The 21,914-nt window shown below is 37.9% G+C and overlaps 1 protein-coding gene across 6 annotated transcripts in view; it reads right to left on the bottom strand.

Moving 5' to 3' along the window:
* Nucleotides 1-4,661: 4,661 nt before the first annotated feature.
* Nucleotides 4,662-21,914, bottom strand: part of LOC109560809 (zinc finger protein 354B) — a 34,034-nt gene continuing 16,781 nt past the window's right edge. For 3 of the 6 annotated variants that reach the window (XM_070792426.1, XM_070792425.1, XM_070792428.1), the window contains exon 5: nt 13,393-15,497. In XM_070792426.1, the coding sequence (XP_070648527.1) occupies nt 13,918-15,497 (1,580 nt within the window). In that variant the 3' untranslated portion in view covers nt 13,393-13,917. The other 3 variants (XM_070792432.1, XM_070792429.1, XM_070792430.1) reach the window with 3 other exon arrangements.

Raw genomic sequence — 21,914 nt, 5'->3', positions numbered from 1 at the left:
CTTCAGACTTTGCTGGCCTGTACTCTTTATTTTCCCACTTTAAAACTGTGATAATATGAATGCTAGATCTTTTGCTACAGGTACAGGTACCTGAGCAGCTCTGTTCTTTCTTTTGGTCTTTTTTCTCTCTGCTATTAAGTTCTGCTGTTCTGTCTTCAAGTTTATAGATATTCTGTCTACTCTGTTCTGCTCTTGAGCACATGCAGTGTAGTTTTAAAATTTAGGTTACTGCATGTTTTCAGTTCTAAAATTTCCATTTGTTTCTTATCTTTGCTGAGACTTAAATTTCTTTGCTAAGACTCTGTTTTTTGTTTCAAACATTTAAAAAATTGCTTATTGAAGAATTTTTAGGATGGCTGTTATACAAATATTTGTTAAATTATTTTAACATCCTTGCCATCTAATTGCTGCCTTTTTCATTTAAGTGATCTTCCTGGTTCTTGGTATGATGAAAGTTTCTTTTGTTGAATCCTTGAAATTTGGGGTATTGTTACAAAACTCTTAATCTTATTTTAGTCTTTAGCTTCAGCTGACTTGCTGTGATACTGCCATGGCAAAGGTAGAAGAGCCACCTCAAAATGGCCATGTGACATAGATCAGCTTTCCCATTTGATCTCCCTAGAAACCTAAGGAGTTAAGGTTCTCCTTTTTATTGCTTGGTAGGGGTGGGACTTCTGGCTCCTCACTAAGCCTTCACTGGTACCACCTTGGCTGAGAGGGATGAGTGCCTGGTTTGCTCCCTATTTGTCCTCCAATGGCACTATGGGGTGGGACTGTGGCCTCACCACTGTTGGGTGGTGGTAAAAGTTCTAACCCGGCACTGGTGTGTGTTGGGGGGGTGTCCCAGTTCCCCATGTAGTGTCCAATAATAGATTGCTGTGAAGATGGGTCATTTACTACCACCCAGAATAGATGCGTGTCTTAGCTCCTGGCCTTCTGTGACACCACCAGCAGAGCTTTATGGCCCCTCTTGACAGTCGTTTAAGGGTAGAAGTCTAGACTCTTCACTCAGCCATTGCTGGTGTGTGTAGTGATGCTTTTTTTTTTTTTTTTTTGGTGCTTTGTGCTGGAGTAGAATGGTTATTATCTGAGTCATCTGTAAGGCAATGGCACCCCACTCCAGTACTCTTGCTTGGAAAATCCCATGGACGGAGGAGCCTGGTAGGCTGCAGTCCATGGGGTCGCTAAAAGTCGGACACGACTGAGTGACTTCACTTTCACCTTTCACTTTCATGCACTGGAGAAGGAAATGGAACCCACTCTGGTGTTCTTGCCTGGAGAATCCTAGGGATGGCGGAGCCTGGTGGGCTGCCATCTATGGGGTCGTACAGAGTCAGACATGACTGAAGCGACTTAGCAGCAGCAGCAGCAAGAGTCATCTGTCTTGCTAGGGTACCCCTTTCCTGCTCCTTTGGCTAATGAAACTGAACCCTTTGTTGGGGGTTTGTAAACTTTTTTTGTGTGTCTATGTCTCTTGCTGTCTCTGGGTTCTTCAGCTCTGCATTTGGGATATAAGAGGTGAAACAATTGCCGTATCATTCTTCTGGTCCTCCTGAGATTCCTAGCAGGCCTATCCTCTTTTCTCCATTTTAAAGAATCTTCTTGTATATATAATACATATATAAGGTACAGGGGGGTTAGGTGTACTTAGTGGGAAAATAACACAAAGTATATACCTGCCTACTCCATCTTCCTGGAACAATTTAATCTTTAGATTGAAAAGTTGAGTTCATAATATATAAATTGATTATTTTATCCAACAATATATGCTAATACTCTTACTAATTAATGATGTTTCTGCCACCAAAATACATAGATGAATACTTAAAACTATGAGTTAATCTACACCATTTATCGTTGTTGTTCAGTCACTGAGTTGTGTTTGACTCACTGCCACCCCATGGACGGCAGGCTTCCCTATCCTTCACTATCTCCTGAAGTTTGCTCAAATTCATATTCATTGAGTTGGTGATGCTATCAAATCATCTCATTCTTTGTCACTCCTTTCTCCTACTGCCCTCATTCTTTTCTAGCATCAGGATCTTTTCCAATGAGTCGGCTCTTCACACCAGGTGGCCATAGTATTGGAGCTTCAACTTCAGCATCAGTCCTTCTAATGAATATTCAGGGTTGATTTCCTTTAGGATTGACTGGTTTGATTTCCTTGCTGTCCAATGGACTCTTGAGTCTTCTCCAGCATCACAACTCAAAGCAAGTGTCTTTTAATTTCATACCTGCAGTCACAGTCTGCAGTGAATTTGGAGCCCAAGAATATAAAATCTGTTACTGCTTCCACTTTTCTCCCTCCTATTTGCAGTGATGGGACCAGATACCATGATCTTAGTTTTTTAAATATTGAATCTTAAGCCAGCTTTTTTACTCTCCTCTTTTACCTTCATTAAGAGGCTCTTTAGCTCTTCTTTGCTTTCTGCCATTAGAGTGGTATCATCTGTACATCTAAGGTTGTTGACATTTTTCTCAGCAATCTCGATTCCAGCTTGTGATTCATCCAGCCTGGCATTTTCTATGATGTACTTTGTCTATAAGTTATATAAGTAGGGTGACAATATACACCCTTGATGTAGTCAGTGAAACAGATGCTCTTCTGGAATTCCCTTGCTTTCTCTATGATCCAACAGATGTTGGCAATTTGATCGTTAGTTCTTCTACCTTTTCTAAATACTGTTTGTACATCTGAAGGTTCTTGGTTCAGGTACTGCTGAAGCCTAGCTTGAAGGATTTTGAGTATTACTTTACTAATATGTAAAATAAGTGCAATTGTGTGGTAATTTGAACATTCTTTGGCATTGCCTTTCTTTGGGATTGGAATGAAAACTGACTTTTCCAATCTTGTGGCACTGTGAAGTTTTCCAAATTTGATGACCTATTGAGTACAGCATTTTAACAGCATCATCTTTTAGGATTTGAAATAGCTCAGCTGGAATTCTATCACCTCCACTAGCTTTGTTTGTAGTGATGCTTCCTAAGGTCCACTTGACTTCACATTCCAGGATATCTGGCTCTAGGAGAGTGGTCACACCATCATGGTTATCCAGGTCATCAAACCTTTTTGTATAGTTCTGTGAATTCTTGCCATTTCTTCTTAATCTCTTCTGTTTCTGTTAGGTCCTTCTCATTTCTGTCCTTTATCGAGCCCATCTTTGCATGAAATGTTCTCTTGGTATCTCTAATTTTCTTGAAGGGATCTCTAGTTTTTCACATTCTATTGTTTCCCTCTATTTTTGCATTGCTCACTTAAGAAGACTTTTTTTTTTTTTTTTTAATCTCTGCTGGCTATTCTCTGGAATTCTACATTCAGTCGGGTATATCTTTACCTTTTGTTTCTCTTCTTTTCTCAGTTATTTGTAAGGCCTTCTCAGACAACCACTTTGTCTTCTTGCATTTCTTTTTCTTTGGGATGGTTTTGGTCACCACCTCCTATACAATGTTACGAATCTCCATCTGTAGATCTTAAAGTGCTTGGTCTACCAGATCTAATCCCTTGAATCTATTCATCAGTTCCACAGTACAATCATAAGGGATTTTATTTGGGTCATACCTGAATGGCCTAGTGTTTTTCTCTACTTTCTTCAATTTAAGCCTGAATTTTGCCATAGGGAGTTCATGACGTGAGACACAGTCTACTCCAGGTCTTGTTTTTGCTGATTGTATAGAGCTTCTCCATCTTCAGGTGCAAAGAATACAATCAAGTCAATTTCGGTATTGACCATCTGGTTTTGTCTATGTGTAGGGTTGTCTCTTGTGGTGTTGGAGAGGGTATTTGCTATGATCAGTATGCTCTCTTGGCAATACTCTGTTAGCCTTTTTCCTGCTTCATTTTGTACTCCAAAGCCAAACTTGCCTGTTACTCCATGTATCTCTTAACTTCCTATGTTTGCATTCCAATCTCCTATGATGAAAAGGACATCTATTTTGGTGTTCATTCTAGAAGATCTTGTAAGTCTTCACAGAAGACTTCACAGAACCACTCAACTTCATCTTCCCCAGCATTTGTCATTGGAGCATAGACTTGAATTACTGTGATGTCAAATGGTTTGCCTTAGAAACAAACAGATTATTCTGTCATTGTTGAGTCTGCACCCAAATACTGCATTTTGGGCTCTTTTACTGACTATGAGAGCTCCTCCATTTCTTCTAAGGGATTCTTGCCTACCGTAGTGGATATAATTGTCATCTGAATTAAATCTGCCCATTCCCATCCATTTTAGTTCACTGATTTCTAAAATGTCTATGTTCACTCTTAACATCTCCTGCTTGACCATGTTCAATTTACCTTGATTCATGGACCTAACATTCCAGGTGTCTATGCAATATTGTTCTTTACAGCATCGGACTTTACTTTCACCACCAGACTCATCCAGAACTGGGTGTGGATTCTGCTTCAACCCAACCTCTCCATTCCTCCTGGAGCTATTTCTCCATTCTTCCCTAGTAGTATATTGAACAGCTATCAACCTGGGGGGCTCTCTTCTGGTGTCATATCTTTTTGCCTTTCACACTTAATCTACAGCATTAGGAACTATAAAGCAGTATATGAAAAAGGTGGCATTTCTAGGGTTTAAAAAGCCCGAGACTGTGTAACGTGAACCAGAATAGGGGTAGGAAAACATATAGGTCTCTTCACTCTTCGTCCAATGCTCTCATGGAATGTTCTCTCTCTCAAAAATAAATTATAATAAAACCTTACAAGCAGCTGTTGGAAGCTGTTTTTATAATCTGAAGCATACTGACCTACAATACAGAAATTACATGTTATTTTGAAAGCATAGTGAAAGTTGCTCAGTCATGTCTGACTCTTTGAGCTTCCATGGACTGTTCTCCAGGCCAGAATACTGGAGTGGGTAGCCTTTCCCTTCTCCAGGGGATCTTCCCAACCCAAGGATCAAACCCAAGTCTTCCACACTGCAGGTGGATTCTTTACCAGCTGAGCCACAAGGGAAGCCTAACTGCACCTTAACTTTAAAAAGTAAATAAGTAAATTGTCAGTTTTAACAATTTTATCATCTGTGGTATTTAGCAGAATACCAGGACAATTGTCAGGCACCAAGAGTAGAGCTAGCCTCTGTTCTTTTTTCTTTTTTTTTAACTTCTCATTAAACATTTTTTACAGACTCTCCTAAACTCGTATTTCCAAAAGTTCATCTTTCAGCCAGTTTCTCAAGTCAGAAACTATCAAGTCATCTTTGAACCTTCTGCCACATCAGATATTCTTCCTAAAACGGGCTTCAAACTGGCCATTTGCTACACAGAAATATACACTGATTTAATATCTAAGGATCATATCCAAACTCCTATACTCTCAGGTAGTATTTAACTTTTCTGATAACCTAACTCTAGCTTTCATTTCCAATATTACTTTTTCTTTTATTGTATCAGAAATCCTCTACATCAGCAAAGCTTGTTTCTCTACTGGTCTCATCAGATGCTGCATTCACTCTCCTTCTGAGACTCTTGCTCTTGTCCATGCCATCCCCTTCTTCTCTCTAGATGTTATAATTTCATCCATGCTTCAGATCTGGATGACAAAAAAAAATTTCTGCTTTGAGTTCTTAGAACACAATCTTGGCTTCTACTTCACTTGGCTTCTACTTATTAAAGAAGAAACCTGATCTTATAAACACATCAGTTCAGTTCAGTTGCTCAGTCATGTCCGACTCTTTGCGGCCCCATGAATCGCAGCACGCCAGGCCTCCCTGTCCATCACCAACTCCCGGAGTTCACCCAGACTCACGTCCATCAAGTCAGTGATGCCATTCAGCCATCTCATCCTCTGTTGCCCCCTTCTCCTCCTGCCCCTAATCCCTCCCAGCATCAGAGTCTTTTCCAATGAATCAACTCTTCGCATGAGGTGGCCAAAGTACTGGAGTTTCAGCTTTAGTATCAGTCCTTCCAAAGAAATCCCAGGGCTGATCTCCTTCAGAATGGACTGGTTGGATCTCCTTGCAGTCCAAGGGACTCTCAAGAGTCTTCTCAAACACCAAAGTTCAAAAGCATCAATTCTTTGGTGGTCAGCCTTCTTCAAAGTCCAACTCTCACATCCATACATGACCACAGGAAAAACCATAGCCTTGACTAGATGGACCTTTTTTGGCAAAGTATTGTCTCTGCTTTTGAATATGCTATCTAGGTTGGTCATAACTTTCCTTCCAAGGAGTAAGCATCTTTTAATTTCATGGCTGCAGTCACCATCTGCAGTGATTTTGGAGCCCCCAAAAATAAAGTCTGACACTGTTTCCACTGTTTCTGCATCTGTTTGCCATGAAGTGATGGGACCGGATGCCATGATCTTCGTTTTCTGAATGTTGAGCTTTAAGCCAACTTTTTCACTCTCCTCTTTTACTTTCATCAAGAGGTTTTTTAGTTCCTCTTCACTTTCTGCCATAAGGGTGGTGTCATCTGCATATCTGAGATTATTGATATTTCTCCCAGCAATCTTGATTCCAGCTTGTGCTTCTTCCAGCCCAGTGTTTCTCATGATGTACTCTGCATATAAGTTAAAAACCAGGGTGACAATATACAGCCTTGATGTAATACTTTTTTTATTTGGAACCAGTCTGTTGTTCCATGTCCAGTTCTAACTGTTGCTTCCTGAGCTGCATACAGATTTCTCAAGAGGCAGGTCGGGTGGTCTGGTATTCCCACCTCTCCCAGAATTTTCCACAGTTTATTGTAAATAATGATATGCAACGGCCAAGTAGAATTTATTTTAGTAAAGCCAACATTCAAGGGATTAGATCTAGTAAACAGAGTGCCTGAAGAACTATGGGTGGAGGGCCATAACATTGTACAGGAGGCAGTGAACAAAACCATTCCAAAGAAACAAAAAGCAAGAAGGTAAAGTGGTTATCTCAGGAGGCTTTACAAATAGCTGAAGAAAGAAAAGCAGCAAAAAGCAAGGGAGGAAGGGAAAGATACAGCCAACTAAATGCAGAGTTCCAAAGAATAGCAAGGAGAGACAAGAAGCCCTGCTTCAATGAACAGTGCATAAAAATAGAGGAAAACAACAGAAGGGAAAAGACTAGAGATCTCTTCAAGAAAACGAACTATCAAGGGAATATTTCACCCAAAGATGGGCACAATAAAGGACAGAAATGGTAGAGATCTAATAGAACTTTTTGATCTAATAGATTGAGATGAAAAGAATACATGGAAGAACTGTACAAAAAAGATCTTAATGAACTGGATAACTATGAGAGCCAGAGCCAGTATGTCACCCAAAGCCAAACATTCTGGGGTGTGAGGTCAGGAGTGCCTTAGGAACTGTGGTGCTGGAGAAGATTCCTGAGACTCCCTTGACCAGCAAGGAAACCAAACCAGTCAGTCTTATGGAAATCAACCCTGAATACTCATTTGAAAAACTGACGCTGAAGTTTCAGTATTTTGGTCACCTGATGTGAATAGCCAACTCATTGGAAAAATCCCTGATGCTGGGAAAGATTGAGGGCAGAAGAAGAGGGCGTCAGAGGATGAGATGACTGGATGGCATCACTGATGTGATAGACATGAACTTGGGCAAATTTCAGGAAACAGTGAGGGACAGGGAGGCCTGGTGTGCTGCAGTCCATGGGGTCACAGAGTCGGACACAACTGGGCAACTAAATAACAGTAACAGGGCAACACTGGTCAGCATAAAAATTCAGTCAATATAACTATCTATTAAAGTGTGAAGAGAAAAAAATATTATTTCACTCAATACAGAAAATGAAAAACTACTACTCCTATTTATGATTAAAAGAAACAGCATGTTGGGAATACAGGGGTATGTTTCTATTCTGATAACAAATATATACAAGAAATTAAAAGTAACATCATTAAATGGGCTTTCTTGGTGGCTCAAACGGTAAAGAGCCCACCACCAAGAGTAATGCAGGAGACTCAGGTTCAAGTCCTGGGTTGGGAAGATTCCCTAGGTTGGGGAGACTCCCTGGAGAACAGAATGGCTACTCACTCCAGTATTCTTGCCTGGCGGATTCCAAGGTTAGAGGAGTCTGGCAGGCTAAAGTCCATAGGGTTGCAAAGAGTTGGACACGACTGAGCGACTAACACTTTCACTACTTTTCAACAATGCACTGGTCTGTGCTATACAGTACTACCATATAATAAGAAATTTTGATTTTAAATTAAATGTACTACAACTCAAAGAGAAAAATAAAATGGTCATTATTTACAAAAATTCAGACATAAATTGAAGAAAGTAGGGAAAACCAGTAGACCATTCAGGTATGACCTAAATCAAATCCCTTATGATTATACAGTGGAAGTGACAAACAGATTTAAGTGATCAGATCTGATAGAGTGCCTGAAGAACTATGGACAGAGGTTCATAACATTGTACTGGAGGCAGTGATGAAAACAATCCCAAAGAAAAAGAAATTCAAAAGGCAAAATGATTGTCCGAGAAGGCCTTACAAATAGCTGAGAAAAGAGAAGTGAAAGGCAAGGGAGAAAAGGAAAGATATACCCATCTGAATACCGAGTTTCAAAGAATAGAAAGGAAAGATATGAAAGCCTTCTTAAGTGAACAATGCAAAGAAATAGACGAAAACAATAGAATGGAAAAAAACTAGAGATCTTGTCAAGAAAATTAGAGATACCAAGGGAATATTTCATGCAAAGATGGGTACAACAAAGGACAGAAATGGTATGGACCTAACAGAAGCAGAAGATATTAAGAAGAGGTGGCAAGAATACACAGAAGAACTGTACAAAAAGAGTCTTAATGACCCAGAAAACCACAGTGGTGTGATTACTCACCTAGAGCCAGACATCCTCGAGTGTGAAGTCAAGTGAACCTTAGGAAGCATCACTACAAACAAAGCTAGTGGAGGTGATGGAATTCCAGCTGAGCTATTTCAAATCCTAAAATATGATGCCATTAAAAGCGCTGCACTCAGTATGTCATAAAACTTGAAAAACTCAGCCATGGCCACAGGACTGGAAAAGGTCAGTTTTTATTCCAATTGCAAAGAAAGGCAATGACAAAGAATGTTCAAACTACACAATCATGCACCATGTTCAAAGCAAAACTGCACTCATTTCACATGCTAGCAAGGTAATTCTCAAAATCCATCAAGCTAGGCTTCAGCAGTACATGAACCAAGAACTTTCAGATGTACAAGCTGGATTTAGAAAAGGCAGAGGAAGCAGAGATCAAATTGCCAACATCTGTTGGATCATAGAGAAAGCAAGGGAATCCCCCCAAATCTACTTCTGCTTCATTGATGAGACTAAAGCCTTTGACTGTGTGGATCACAAGAAACTATGGAAAATTCTTAAAGAGAATCTGGAATACCAGATCACCTTACCTGCCTCCTGAGAAACCTGTATACAGGTCAAAAGCAGTAGTTAGAACCGGACATGGAACAATGAACTGGCTCAAACTTGGGAAAGGAGTATGTCAAGGCTGTATATTGTCACCTTGCTTATTCAATCTACATGAAGAGTACATCATACTATATGCTGAGCTGGATGAAGCACAAGCTGGAATCAAGATTGCCAGAAGAAATATAAATAATCTCAGATACACAGGTGACACCCCCATAACGGCAGAAAGTGAAGAGAAACGAAAGAGCTTCCTGATGAAGGTGAAAGAGGAGAGTGAAAAAGCTGGCTTAAAACTCAACATTCAGAAAATGAAGATCCTGGTATCTGGTACCATCACTTCACGGCAAATAGATGGGGAAAAAATGGAAAGTGACAGATTTTATTGTCTTGGGCTCCAAAATCACTACAGATGGTGAGTGCGGCTATGAAATTAAAAGATGCTTGCTTCTTAGATGAAAAGCAGTGACTAACCTGGACAGCATATTAAAAAGCAGAGACATCCCTTTGCTGACAAAGGTCATCTAGTCAAAGCTATGGTTTTCCAGTAGCCATGTACAGATGTGAGTGGTGAACCATAATGAAGGCTGAGCGCTGAAGAATTGATGCTTTTGAACTGTGGTGTTAGAGAAGACTCTTGAGAGTCCCTTGGACATCAAGGATATCAAACCAGTCAATCCTAAAGGAAATCAACATTGAATATTCATTGGAAAGACTGATGGTGAAGCTACAGCTCCGATCCTTTGCAACTTGATGCGAAGAGCTGACTCATTGCAAAAGACCCTGATGCTATGAAAAGACTGAGGGCAGCAGGAAAAGGGGGTGACAGAAGATGAGATGGCTGGATAGAATCATCAACTCAATGGACAGGAGTTTAAGCAAACTCCAGGAAATAGTGCAGGACAGGGAAGCCTGGCATGCTGCAGTCCACATGGTCGTAAAGAGTCAGATACGACTGAGCGACTGAACAATTATGTTTGCAGAAAATTCCAAAGAACCTATAAACAAGCTACTAGAGAAAGTCAGTTTAGCAAGATTACTGGATATAAGGTCAATATATAAAAATCAATTGCATATTCATGTTCTAGTAATAAACAATTGGGAAATGAAGATTAAAAACTACTACTTACAGTAGTACAGTGAAGGCATCATGTCTCCTATGTTCTTTGCCATTACATGAACTTTTCCTCTGTGTTAATGTCATTCCATCTACTTCCACACACTCGTTGAACTCCTACAATTCTTTCCAGTTTCTGCTCAGGGTTAATCAGTCTTTCAAAGCATTTTTTCTTACCCTTTTAAGTACTTTTTCAACTTTATAAGCAAATTCTCTTCTTAAAAAAAATAAAATAAAAATTAACAGATATCAAACATATAGAAGAAATAAAAGTGGAGCTTTCTCACTGAAACGAGTACAGAGTAAACTCAGAGTCATAACTTCCTAAAAAAAGCTCCTAAGCATAGACTGAAAGTCAAGATTTTTAAGTACCCAAAGATCTGAAAATTGCTACTATAGCCAACATCTTAAAAAGTGGAATCTTTCTCTGGCTTTATAGAAAATAAGATCAGCATATACAAATTCTTTCACTTCCAAGTCAAACAGAAACTTATTTGCATTCCTTTCTGCAGGCTTTTCTCTCCAGCCTAAGTTGAATTCTTCCACCTAAGCTCTTATTCTCTCATAGTATCTCAGGAAAATCTGTTCCAGTGACTTCTTTAATTCACTAACATGTGCATACATTGCCTCAGTTATTAACACAGAAATATTGTCATTTTCTCCCACTGAAATACAAACTTTTTCCCCCTTTTTAACTTCCTGAAGTTCACATCTTCCATCTAATCTAGAATAATGTGGCTTCTGTTCACTCTGATTAACAGAAATTGTTCTTGCCAAGGTCCTCAACATGCTAGCTACTAATTCAAATTTACTCTTTTGTGTGATTTGTGGCGCCCAGCACTACTGAGATCTAGTTCTCCTTTGGGCTCACTGACTTCACTCCTCCAGCTTTGCTACCTCTGGGGCTATTCCTTTTCATGTTATATTACTTTTCCTTCACCAGCTCCTTATTTGGTATTTTTGTGGGTTTTATCTATGACCCCTGCTCCCCATTCTAATCTATACACTATGCTGGACAAATTCACACATGATGGTTTTGAGTACGAATTCTGTATTTTACTCTGAATTCTAGTCTTCTGGGTCTAGACTTCTAGGCTTGTCTGTTCAGCTGTCTTCAACCTTTTAAACTCAGTCTCTACACCTTATTGCTAGACCCACTTCCCTTATATAAAATCTTTCATTGGTATAAATTTCCGAATCAATTTCAAATGCTTTAGGATGGCAAGTAAGACTTTTGGTTCTGCCGTCTTCTCAAGCTTCAACCTGTCATTCTCACCACTTAACAGATATTCTATAAATATGTCATGCTGTCACCCACCTTTATGTTTGCTTATGTGGCTCCCTCTCCTTGAAGTACTCATCTCACTCTCTGGAGAATTCTTATTATTCTTCCAAAACTAGGCTCAGACCTCACTGTCCCTACTCCTTTCAGACTCCCTTGGTTAGGTCCATTCCTTCTTTATGCATCCAGAACAAAACCGTCTTTGTGTTCTATAACATAGTATCATTGTAACTTCTATTTCTCTGTGCAAACTACATTGTAATCTGCTTACTCATTTGTTATTCTCTTCAACTCCATCTTTTTGCCTGTCAAATCATGACTTCCCGAAGGCCGGTTCTTTTTCTTTTGTATGATTTCCAGTGCCTAGAATAATAGCTGACTCACACTTGGGGTTAAGCATTTACTGAGTAAACTGTTTTTTAAAGGTTTAGAAAAATTTCCCGTCTTTTATTTTCCTTTGGAGTCTGAGATTTTTAAAAACTAGAAAATCTTAAGTGGGGAAAACATGCTTTTATTTCATGAAATTGATTCATTTGTAAGACTGCCACAAGTTCTTAGGACTTCTGCAGCAAACTAAAAAAAAAATTAATAGCTTTAAAGTGATTAATCAAACTATATTTTTTCCTACTTAAATTAGCATGCTGTACAGAACAGAGCAAATACAGTTATATGATAAATATGACTTCAATGCAACAAAGAAAAATAATGCTGAAACAAAATTAGAAATTGTGTAAAAATTTTGAGACACTCTTAGGTGTAATTTTGAAGTAACAAGAAAAATAAAGGAGGAAGAGAAAGTTATGACCAATCTAGACAGCATATTGAAAAGCAGAGACATGAGTTTGTCAACAAAGGTCCGTCTAGTCAAGGCTATGGTTTTTCCAGTAGTCATGTATGGATGTTAGAGTTGGACTATAAAGAAAGCTGAGCACCGAAGAACTGATGCTTTTGAACTGTGGTGTTGGAGAAGACTCTTGAGAGTCCCTTGGACTGCAAGGAGATCCAACCAGTCCATCCTAAAGGAAATCAGTCCTGAATATTTATTGCAAGGACTGATGCTGAAGCTAAAACTCCAATACTTTGGCCACCTGATTTGAAGAGCTGACTCATTTGAAAAGACCCTGGTGCTGGGAAAGATTGAGGGCAGGAGGAGAAGAAGGGGATGAGAGAGGATGAGATGGTTGGATGGCATCACTGACTCAATGGACATAGGTTTGGGTGAACTCTGGGAGTTGCTGATGGACAGGGAGGCCTGGCATGCCTCCCTGTTCATGGGGTCGCAGAGTCGGACACGACTGAGCGACTGAACTGAACTGAACAGAGGGTGGGTTTTTTGGCCTCCTTTTTGATGAAAACCATGCACCAAGTTTGACAGAAATTTAGGAAAAGTTGCAGAGGCTGAGGTAGGTTGCAGTTTATTTTTATCTATTATTTGGTCCTTTGCTCTAAAAATGCATATATTTTAAGGTTTTTTTGCTATTAAACTGTTGTAACAGACATGGTATTAAGCTTATGCAATTGGTGTCTTTCTAATGATAAATCCAGCACTTTTACACCCAGATTTTTTCTGTTTACATGTTGCATATAGTGTATAACACTGTATAAAGAGACAGAAAAACCTCACATTTATCTTACAAATGGCCAAAATCAGTATTTTCAATTGTGATTTATTTGTCTCAGGGTATTTTAAAAATTGACTAACAGGTATTAAAGTATTTCACATATTTATTACACAGTCAAAGCTTTTCCTTAAAATTAAATAACTGAGGACTAAATTAAAATTGAAGTTTTATCGTATTCATTACATAAGTCATTCTCAAGTGTGTATACAGTTGTCCCATACTATCTGTAGTGAACTGATTCCAGGACCCCCCACAGATACCAAAATCTGAGGATGATCAAGTCCCTTATGTAAAATGGCACAGAATTTGCATGTAACCTATGCACATCCTCTTATAAACTTTAAATCATCTCTAAATAACTTGAAATACCTAATACAGTGCAAGTGCTTATGAAAATAGTTGCCAGTGTGTGGCAAATTCAAATTTTGTTTTTTGGATATTTCTGAAAAGTTTTTTTTTTAGTATTTTAAATTTGCAGTTATTTGAACCAGTGGATGTGGAAACCACAGATATGTGGGACCAATTTTATTCTAATGACCTTTGGTTTAAGGATTTCACACATGCAAATCTACTTTGAAGGGGTCCTCTTCAATGTGAATTTTATAATGGTTCGTAAGGGACGACCTCTGGCTGAAGAGTTTCCCACATGCATTACATTCATAGGGTTTTTCTCCAGTATGAATTCTTTGATGTGCAATAAGTGATGAGCTCTGCCTAAAAGTTTTCCCACATGTAATACACACAAAGGGTTTTTCTCCTGTATGAATCCTTTGATGTTGAAGAAGAGCTGCACTTTGCCCAAAAGATATCCCACATTCCAGACATCGATATGGTTTCTCTCCTGTGTGAATTCTGTGATGATTACTAAGGGATGAGTTACACCTGAATGTTTTCCCACACTCATTACATTTATAGGGTCTTTCTCCAGTGTGCATTCTCTGATGTTGAATGAGAGCCGAACTTTGTCTGAAGGCTTTCCCACACACTTTGCATTTACATGGTTTCTCTCCAGTATGAATTCGCTGATGAATAATGAGTGTCGAGTGGGAACTTAAGGCTTTGCCACACTCATTACAATTATACAGTTTCTCTCCAGTATGAATTATTCGATGTCTATTAAGTCGTGAAATAGAAGTGAAACCTTTTTCACATTCATTACATCTGTAAGGCTTTTCTCCAGTGTGAATTCTTTCATGTTGGATAAGAGACGCACTCTGACTGAAGGCTCTCCCACATTCACCACATTTAAAAGGCTTCTCTCCTGTGTGAATTCTCTGGTGGTAACGAAGGGATGAGCTAGACTTAAAGGTGTTGCCACACTCGTTACACAAATAGGACTTCTTTCTTGGATGAATTCTCTGACATCCAGGAAGGTTGCACGTGGATGCCTTCCTTCCTGGGTTATACTTGTGGGGATTGTCTTGAGCATGAATTTTTTGATGTATAAAAAGGGCAGACCTTCTGCCAAAGGATTTACCACATTCTTTACATTTGTAGGATTTTTCCACAGTATGTATTTTTACGTGTTTATAAAGGGATGCACTATGGCTGAAGGCTTTCCCACACTCTTTACATATATAGGGTTTCTCTCCAGTATGAGTTCTTTGATGTTGAATAAGAGCTGAACTTTGGTTGAAGGCTTTCAAACATTCATCACATTGAAATAATCTCTCTCCAGTATGGTTTTTCTGATGTTTACGAAGGGATGACTTATGAATGAAGGCTTTTTCACATATGTTACATTTATGGCGTTTTTCTGCTGTCTTTATTTTCGATTGGTTAAGTACATTTGAATCCTGCCTTAAGCTATTTCTTTGTATTTCATATTTTGAAGGTGTTTTTTCTCTAGCAATCCTCTGTTGTTTAACAAACACTGATTTCAGGCTGAAATTTTGGCCGAAGTCATTATTTTTATGGCTTCTTTCTACAGTGAGGATTTTTGTATGGGTAACTGAAATTATTTGTAAACTTTCACTTTTGTCCTTCTGTTTCTTTATTCTGTCTTCATATATGCAGGGGTTTTCTGATATGAAATTCCACGGTTCATCCTTTTTGAGTGTTTTCCTTATTAGCCCCGAAAATGATGAGTCTTGAGTTTGAGTTGCCTTTGTGGTTTTAGGACTGCTCTTACATTCTGAAAAAAAAAATAAAAAAAGGAAGTGCCAATGATTCACATGATTAGCTGAGACCAAATGTATAGAAGGAATAAATATTAATGATATCTAAATAAGGCCTCGCTTTCTGGATAAAATAAAGCACTAGGAAGAGGAAAAATAGAAGTAACACTGTATATATAAAACAATAATGAATGAGAGATGATGTACTAGGGTGAATAAAATAAGGGATCTTCATTTAAAGAAGGTGAGCATATATACATGACCAGGAGAATGGAGAGAAGGGATCAGAAGAGAAATATGAACTGGGAAATGCAGTCTAGCACCCAAAGCATATGACAGGCTCATAGATTATCTCCATGACATCATTCTCATTTCTGTAATTATTTCTAATCTTGAATATCTTCCCTACTTTTCCTACATGTCAAACTTCTCTGTAGCCTTCAGATTCAGTTCCAATGTTAGCTCGTCTGTTACCCTTTCCTGACTCTGAGCCCAAACAATCTATTCCCCTTATTATACCACTTACCATAGTATCCCATAATATGTATTTAAGGGGGAAAAAAAAGAGTATATCTAGAGAAAATGAGAAAGCCTGAAAAAAATTCATCACCATTAATAATAAACACATGCAAGAAAACAGGAATTGGGAGATACTTCCTCAACAAGGTAAAGTACATATACTTTAGTCCTAAAATCAGTATCTTATTTAATAAAGAAACTCTAGAGACATTTCCACCATGATTAAGAACAAGGCAAGGATACCAACTACCTTCACTTCTATTCAACATTGTACTAGATGTATTAACCAATGCAAGTACACCAGCAAAGCCTTTTGGCTTTGTGTATAAAGAGGCATAAGGATGACTAAAGAGAAAATTAAACTACTTCTATTTGCTGACGCTATTAATGCTACATCTAAAATTAAACTTCAGAGAATCAACGATAAAACTTGATCAGTGACATAGCAGGATATAAAATTAACATACTAAAATCAATAATCTTCATTTATACAAAAATTTAGGGAAATAAATTCACAAGAAATATGAAAAACTTATATCAGGAAAAATGTAAAAGTCTTGAATGACATTAAAGTATACCTGAACCAATAGCAAAACCTCTACTATTCATGGATAAAAAGATTAAATATTATAAAAATATAAAGATATTAAATTGCATATGTGTGTGTGTGTGTGTATAGATACATAGATATTTTAAATCCTGCAGGATTTCTCAACTTTAGCTGACATTTTATGCTGGATAATTCTTTGTTTTTCAGTGATGGCCTGAGCAATAGTACCTACTCTTTTCACCACTCCTACCCTCTCTCAAGTTGTGACAATCAAAAATATTTCAAGACACTGAAGCACTGAAATGATAAAATCACCCCTGGTAGAGAACCAATGGTATGGATGAAATAAAAATGACAGTAAGTTAATAAATGTTGAAACTGGGTGATAGATACACAGGAATTCCTTACGCTATTTTCTCTACTTACATATATGTTTAAACTTTTCTATAATAAAAGTAAAAATTACATTTTCTTTTACTTTCTGTTAATTTCTTGCAAGAGGAGAGAGTAGGTTAATCCTTCCCCTCTTTTTACCATGTATAATCAGGGAGAAATTAGAAAATACTTATATTTGAATGAAAATGAAAGCACAACTTACTAAAATTTATGGGGTGTAGTGAAAATAGGAAGAAAATTTAAAGAAGTACTTAAAAACATAATTTACTACTTAAGGAACCAGAAAAAACAAACTCAACCCAAAGCTAGCAGAAGGGAGGAAATAACAAAGGCAAAAGCCTAGTCACATAAAATAGAAAAACAATAGAGAAAAATCAACAAATCCAAAATCAGTTATCTGAAAAGACCTAGAAAACTGATAAACCTTTAGTGAGACTAAGAATAAAAGGGAAAAGACACACATTAGTAAAATCAGAAATGTGAGTGGTGACATTACCACAGATTAAAATAAAAAGGATTATAAGGAAAAACTATGGATAATTGTATGACAAAAAACTGGATAGCTTAGAAAATATGGACAAATTCATAGAAACACAAAATCTACCCAAACTGAATTATGAAGTAGAAAATCTGAACAGATATATATATCTAGAAAAGAAACTGAGTCAGTAATCAAAACCTCCCAATAATAATTATAAAAAACAGCTCTGTACCAGATGGCTTTACTGCCTACCAAACATTAAAGATCTAACACCACTCCTTTTGAAATGCTTCCAAAAAACCAGAGGCAGCAGCGATACTTTCTAACTTATTCTATGAAGCCATCATTGCCCTGATAATAAAACCAGACAAAAACCCTACAAGAAAAGAAAGCTAAAGACCAATATTCGTTACATATATTGATTTTAAAATCCTCAATAAAGTACTTGCAAAGAGAATTCAGCACATTAAAATGACTATACATCATGACCAAATGAAATTTATCCTTGGCATACAAGCATGATTTAACATATGAAAACCAACTGAAGCAACACATTCAGAATGAAGACACAAAACCACACAGTCATCTCAAGTGATGTAGAAAAATGTACCTAACAAAATTCAAAAGTCAACACTTTTTCATGATTAAAAAAAAGAAGAAGAAGAACAAAACTGGGACTAAAGGGAAACTACCCAACACAATAAACACTATCCTTAAAGAACCCACAATTAACACCATATTCAATGGCAAAAGACCATAATCTTTTCCTCTGAGATCAGGAACAAGATAAGGATGTCCACTTTGACCACTTCAACCCAGTATTGGAATTTCTAGCCAGAACAATCAGGCAAGAAAAATAAAGAGTATCTAAACTGGAAAGGAAGAGGTAAAATCATCTTAGTCACAGATGACATGCTCTTTTTAAAAATTTATTTTATTGAAGTACAGTTGACATATAATGGCGTGTTAATTTCTGCTGTACCACAGTAATTCAGTTATCAGATGGTAAAGAATCTGCCTGTAATGCAGGAGACCTAGGTTCAATCCCTGGGTTGGGAAAAATCCCATGGAGGAGGGCATGGCAACCCACTCTCAGTATTCTTGCCTGGAGAATTCCCATGGACAGAGGAGCCTGGCAGGTTACAGTCCATGGGGTCACAAAGAGTCAGATACAACTGAGCAATTAAGCACACAGCACATACATATATTGGGTTGACCAAAAAGTTCGTTCAAATGTTTCTGTAACACCTTATGGAAAAATCCAAATGACCTTTTTGGCTAACCCAATACATACATTCTTTTTCATATTCTTTTCCATTACTTATGGTTTACCACAGGATATTGAATATAGTTCCTTGCGTTATACAGTAGGACTTTGTTGTTTGTCCACTCTATATAATAGTTTGCGATAGATGACATGATCTTATATACAGAAAATCTAAAGACTCAACAAAAAAACTGATAGAATACACAAACTCAGCAAAGTGGCAGGATAAAAAAATCTACATAAAATCAGTTTTGTTTTTATATTCTAACAATGAACAAGTCAAAACAGAAATAGAGAAAAGGATTTCATTTACTATAGCATCAAAAAGAATAAAATACTTAGGAATTAACTCTAAGGAAGTAAAAGATTTATACACTGGAAACTACACTGTATAAAGACGACAAAGGTAATGGAAAAACATCAAGTATTTATAGATTATAAGATTTAATATTGATAAGATGTTAATACTACCCAAAGTGATCTAGAGATTAAATGCAAGTCCTATCAAAATTCCAATGCCATTTTTGGGCAGAAATAGAAAAACCCATATTAAAATTTATATGAAATCTCAAGGGACCCTGAGAAGTCAAATAATTTTGAAAAAGAAGAACAAAGTTGGAATACTTCCCGATTTCAAAACTTATACAAAGTTATAGTACGGAAGCATCATGGTACTGGCATAAAGGTACATATAGATTAATGGAATAGAACAGGAAGTCTGAAAACAAACCTTCGCGTATAAGGGCAAAGGATTTTTGACAAGGGTGCCAAGACCATTCAATGGGGAAAAGACAGTCTTTTCAACAAATGGTGCTGGGAAAACTGGATATGCGTGTGCAAAAAAAAAAAAAAATGAAGTTGGACCCTTCATGTGTGTAACACCATACACAAAATTTAACTCAAAATGAATATATGACTTAAATGTAAGATCTAAAACTATAAAATTCTTAGAAGAAAACATAGGGCAAAAGCCTCATGACTTAGGATTTACCATTGATTTCTAGAATAGAATACCAAAAACACAGGAAACAAAGGAAAAAATAGACAAATAATTGTACTTGATCAAGATTAAAAGCTTCTGGGTGAATTCCTGGCAGTCCAGTAGTTAGGACTTAGCACTCTCACTCCTGGGGTCTGGGTTCAATCCCTCGTTGGGGAACTAAGACTCCACAAGCTGAGCAGTGTGGCCAAAATAAACAAATAAAAGCTTCTGTACATCAAAGAAGACATCAGTAGAATACAAAGACTAGGAAAAATATTTTCTAATTATATATCTGATAAAGGGTTAATATTCAAAATGTATTAAGTATTCCTATAACTCAACAATAAGAAAAAAAAAAACAGTTTAATTCAAAAATGGGCAAAGGACTTGAACAGACATTTCTCTACAGAAGGTATACCAGTGGACTCTAATAAGCACATGAAAAGATGCTCAACATGTTAGGAAATAAAAATCCAAACTTTCACATTTGTTATTATGGCTAACAAACATATATGCGTGTGTGTGTGTGTTTTAATTATATATACAGAGAGATGGAAAGTAACAAATGTTGGCAAGATGTGGAGAAATTGGAACCCTTCTGAATTGCATTGATGATCATGCACCGGCTAGGAGAAAGAAAGCTTTGACTCAGTCTCTTTAAAAATCTCTGATAATGCTTGAAACGTCAAAAATTCCAGTGTTCACTTGCCACCCCCATCATTCCAGTTTGGCTTTGAATGTAGCCACTTTACATGCCAACCTAAACACACTGTCATTCCCCCCTAAACTGACATATGGAGTCTGTTGAGCAGGTTGAATATGTCACACAATTAAGGAAATTTTGTGACCCATTCTGTGCCATTGAAATATGCTGCTAGTGGTGACCATTTTTCTAAAAGCAATCTCTGGAATGTCTCTCATAACTCAAAAACTCTGGCCAGTGATCTACCTTTAGAAAGCATCTGACTTCTGTGTATGAGAAGACGTGTGTTCCGTATCCATCTCACAGAGCTGTGCAAATGGTCATGAGTTAAGGGCATGTACTTTAATGTGGTTGATAATTTTAATCACATTCTGCAAAACGCTGTTAAGGTGACATTTTCCAGCTAGCCAGAATTTCTCTATGGAAAACACAGTGTGTAGACTCACATTCAGAAGTGACCTCTTTGACCCAAGTACATTACTTTGCCAACAAATGTCCATCTAGTCAAAGCTATGGATTTTCCAGTAGTCATGTATGGATGTGAGAATTGAACTATAAAGGAAACTGAGTGCTGAATAATTGATGCTTTTGAACAGTGGTGTTGGAGAAGACTCTTGAGAGTCCCTTGGACTGCAAGGAGATCAAACCAGTCAATCCTAAAGGAGATCAGTCTTGAATATTCATTGGAAGGACTGATGCTGAACCTGAAACTCCAATGCTTTGGCCACCTGATGTGAAGAACTGACTCATTGGAAAAGACCCTGATGCTGGGAAAAATTGAAGGAAGGAGGAGAAGGGGACGACAAAGGATGAGATGGTTGGATGGCATCACTGATTCGATGAACATGAGTTTAAGCAAGCTCCGGGAGTTGGTGATGGACAGGGAGGCCTGGCGTGCTGCAGTCCATGCGGTCGCAAAGAGGCAGACATGATTGACCGACTGAACTGAACTGAATGAAACCAGAAAGCCATCTAGTGGTTTTCTGACCATCTAATAATGGTCTAAAGACATTACTATGGCCTCTGTGCAGTCAAACCTTTCTGCTAAGGATAATCTGTATTTGCACCCCACACTCCCCGCCCCCAACCAGCCCCAGCAATAGCATCAACACCTCAGTTCCACACCAGATCAAGCATTAGATTCTCATAAAGAGTGAGCAACCCAGATCCCTCGCATGTACAGTTCACAGTAGCATTCACACTATTATAAGAATCTAATGCCACTGCTGATCTGACAAGCGTTAAGAGCTCAGTCATGGCAGCCACTCTGTCCATGCATATACAGACACAAAATGACCAATTCTGTTTTCCTGATATGAAATCATTCTTGAATAGTTCTGCAGCTGTGATGCTGGTTGCCAACAGAAGTGCACATATCCCCCTGCATATCCTCCTGAAAAACAGATTGCACAAAAACAGGCACTCAGTTGTCCTATTTTCAACATCAGTAGACTCATCAACCTGGACTGAGCACCACAGTGACTCATTAATCCTTTCTAACAATTGTGCCTCAATATCCTCTACTGTTTCATCCGT

This window comes from Bos indicus, chromosome 7, assembly GCF_029378745.1.
Source record: "Bos indicus isolate NIAB-ARS_2022 breed Sahiwal x Tharparkar chromosome 7, NIAB-ARS_B.indTharparkar_mat_pri_1.0, whole genome shotgun sequence".
Taxonomy (NCBI): Eukaryota; Metazoa; Chordata; class Mammalia; order Artiodactyla; family Bovidae; genus Bos; species Bos indicus.
Note: the sequence above shows the minus strand (reverse complement) of the source record. Positions and strands in the feature narration are given on the sequence as shown.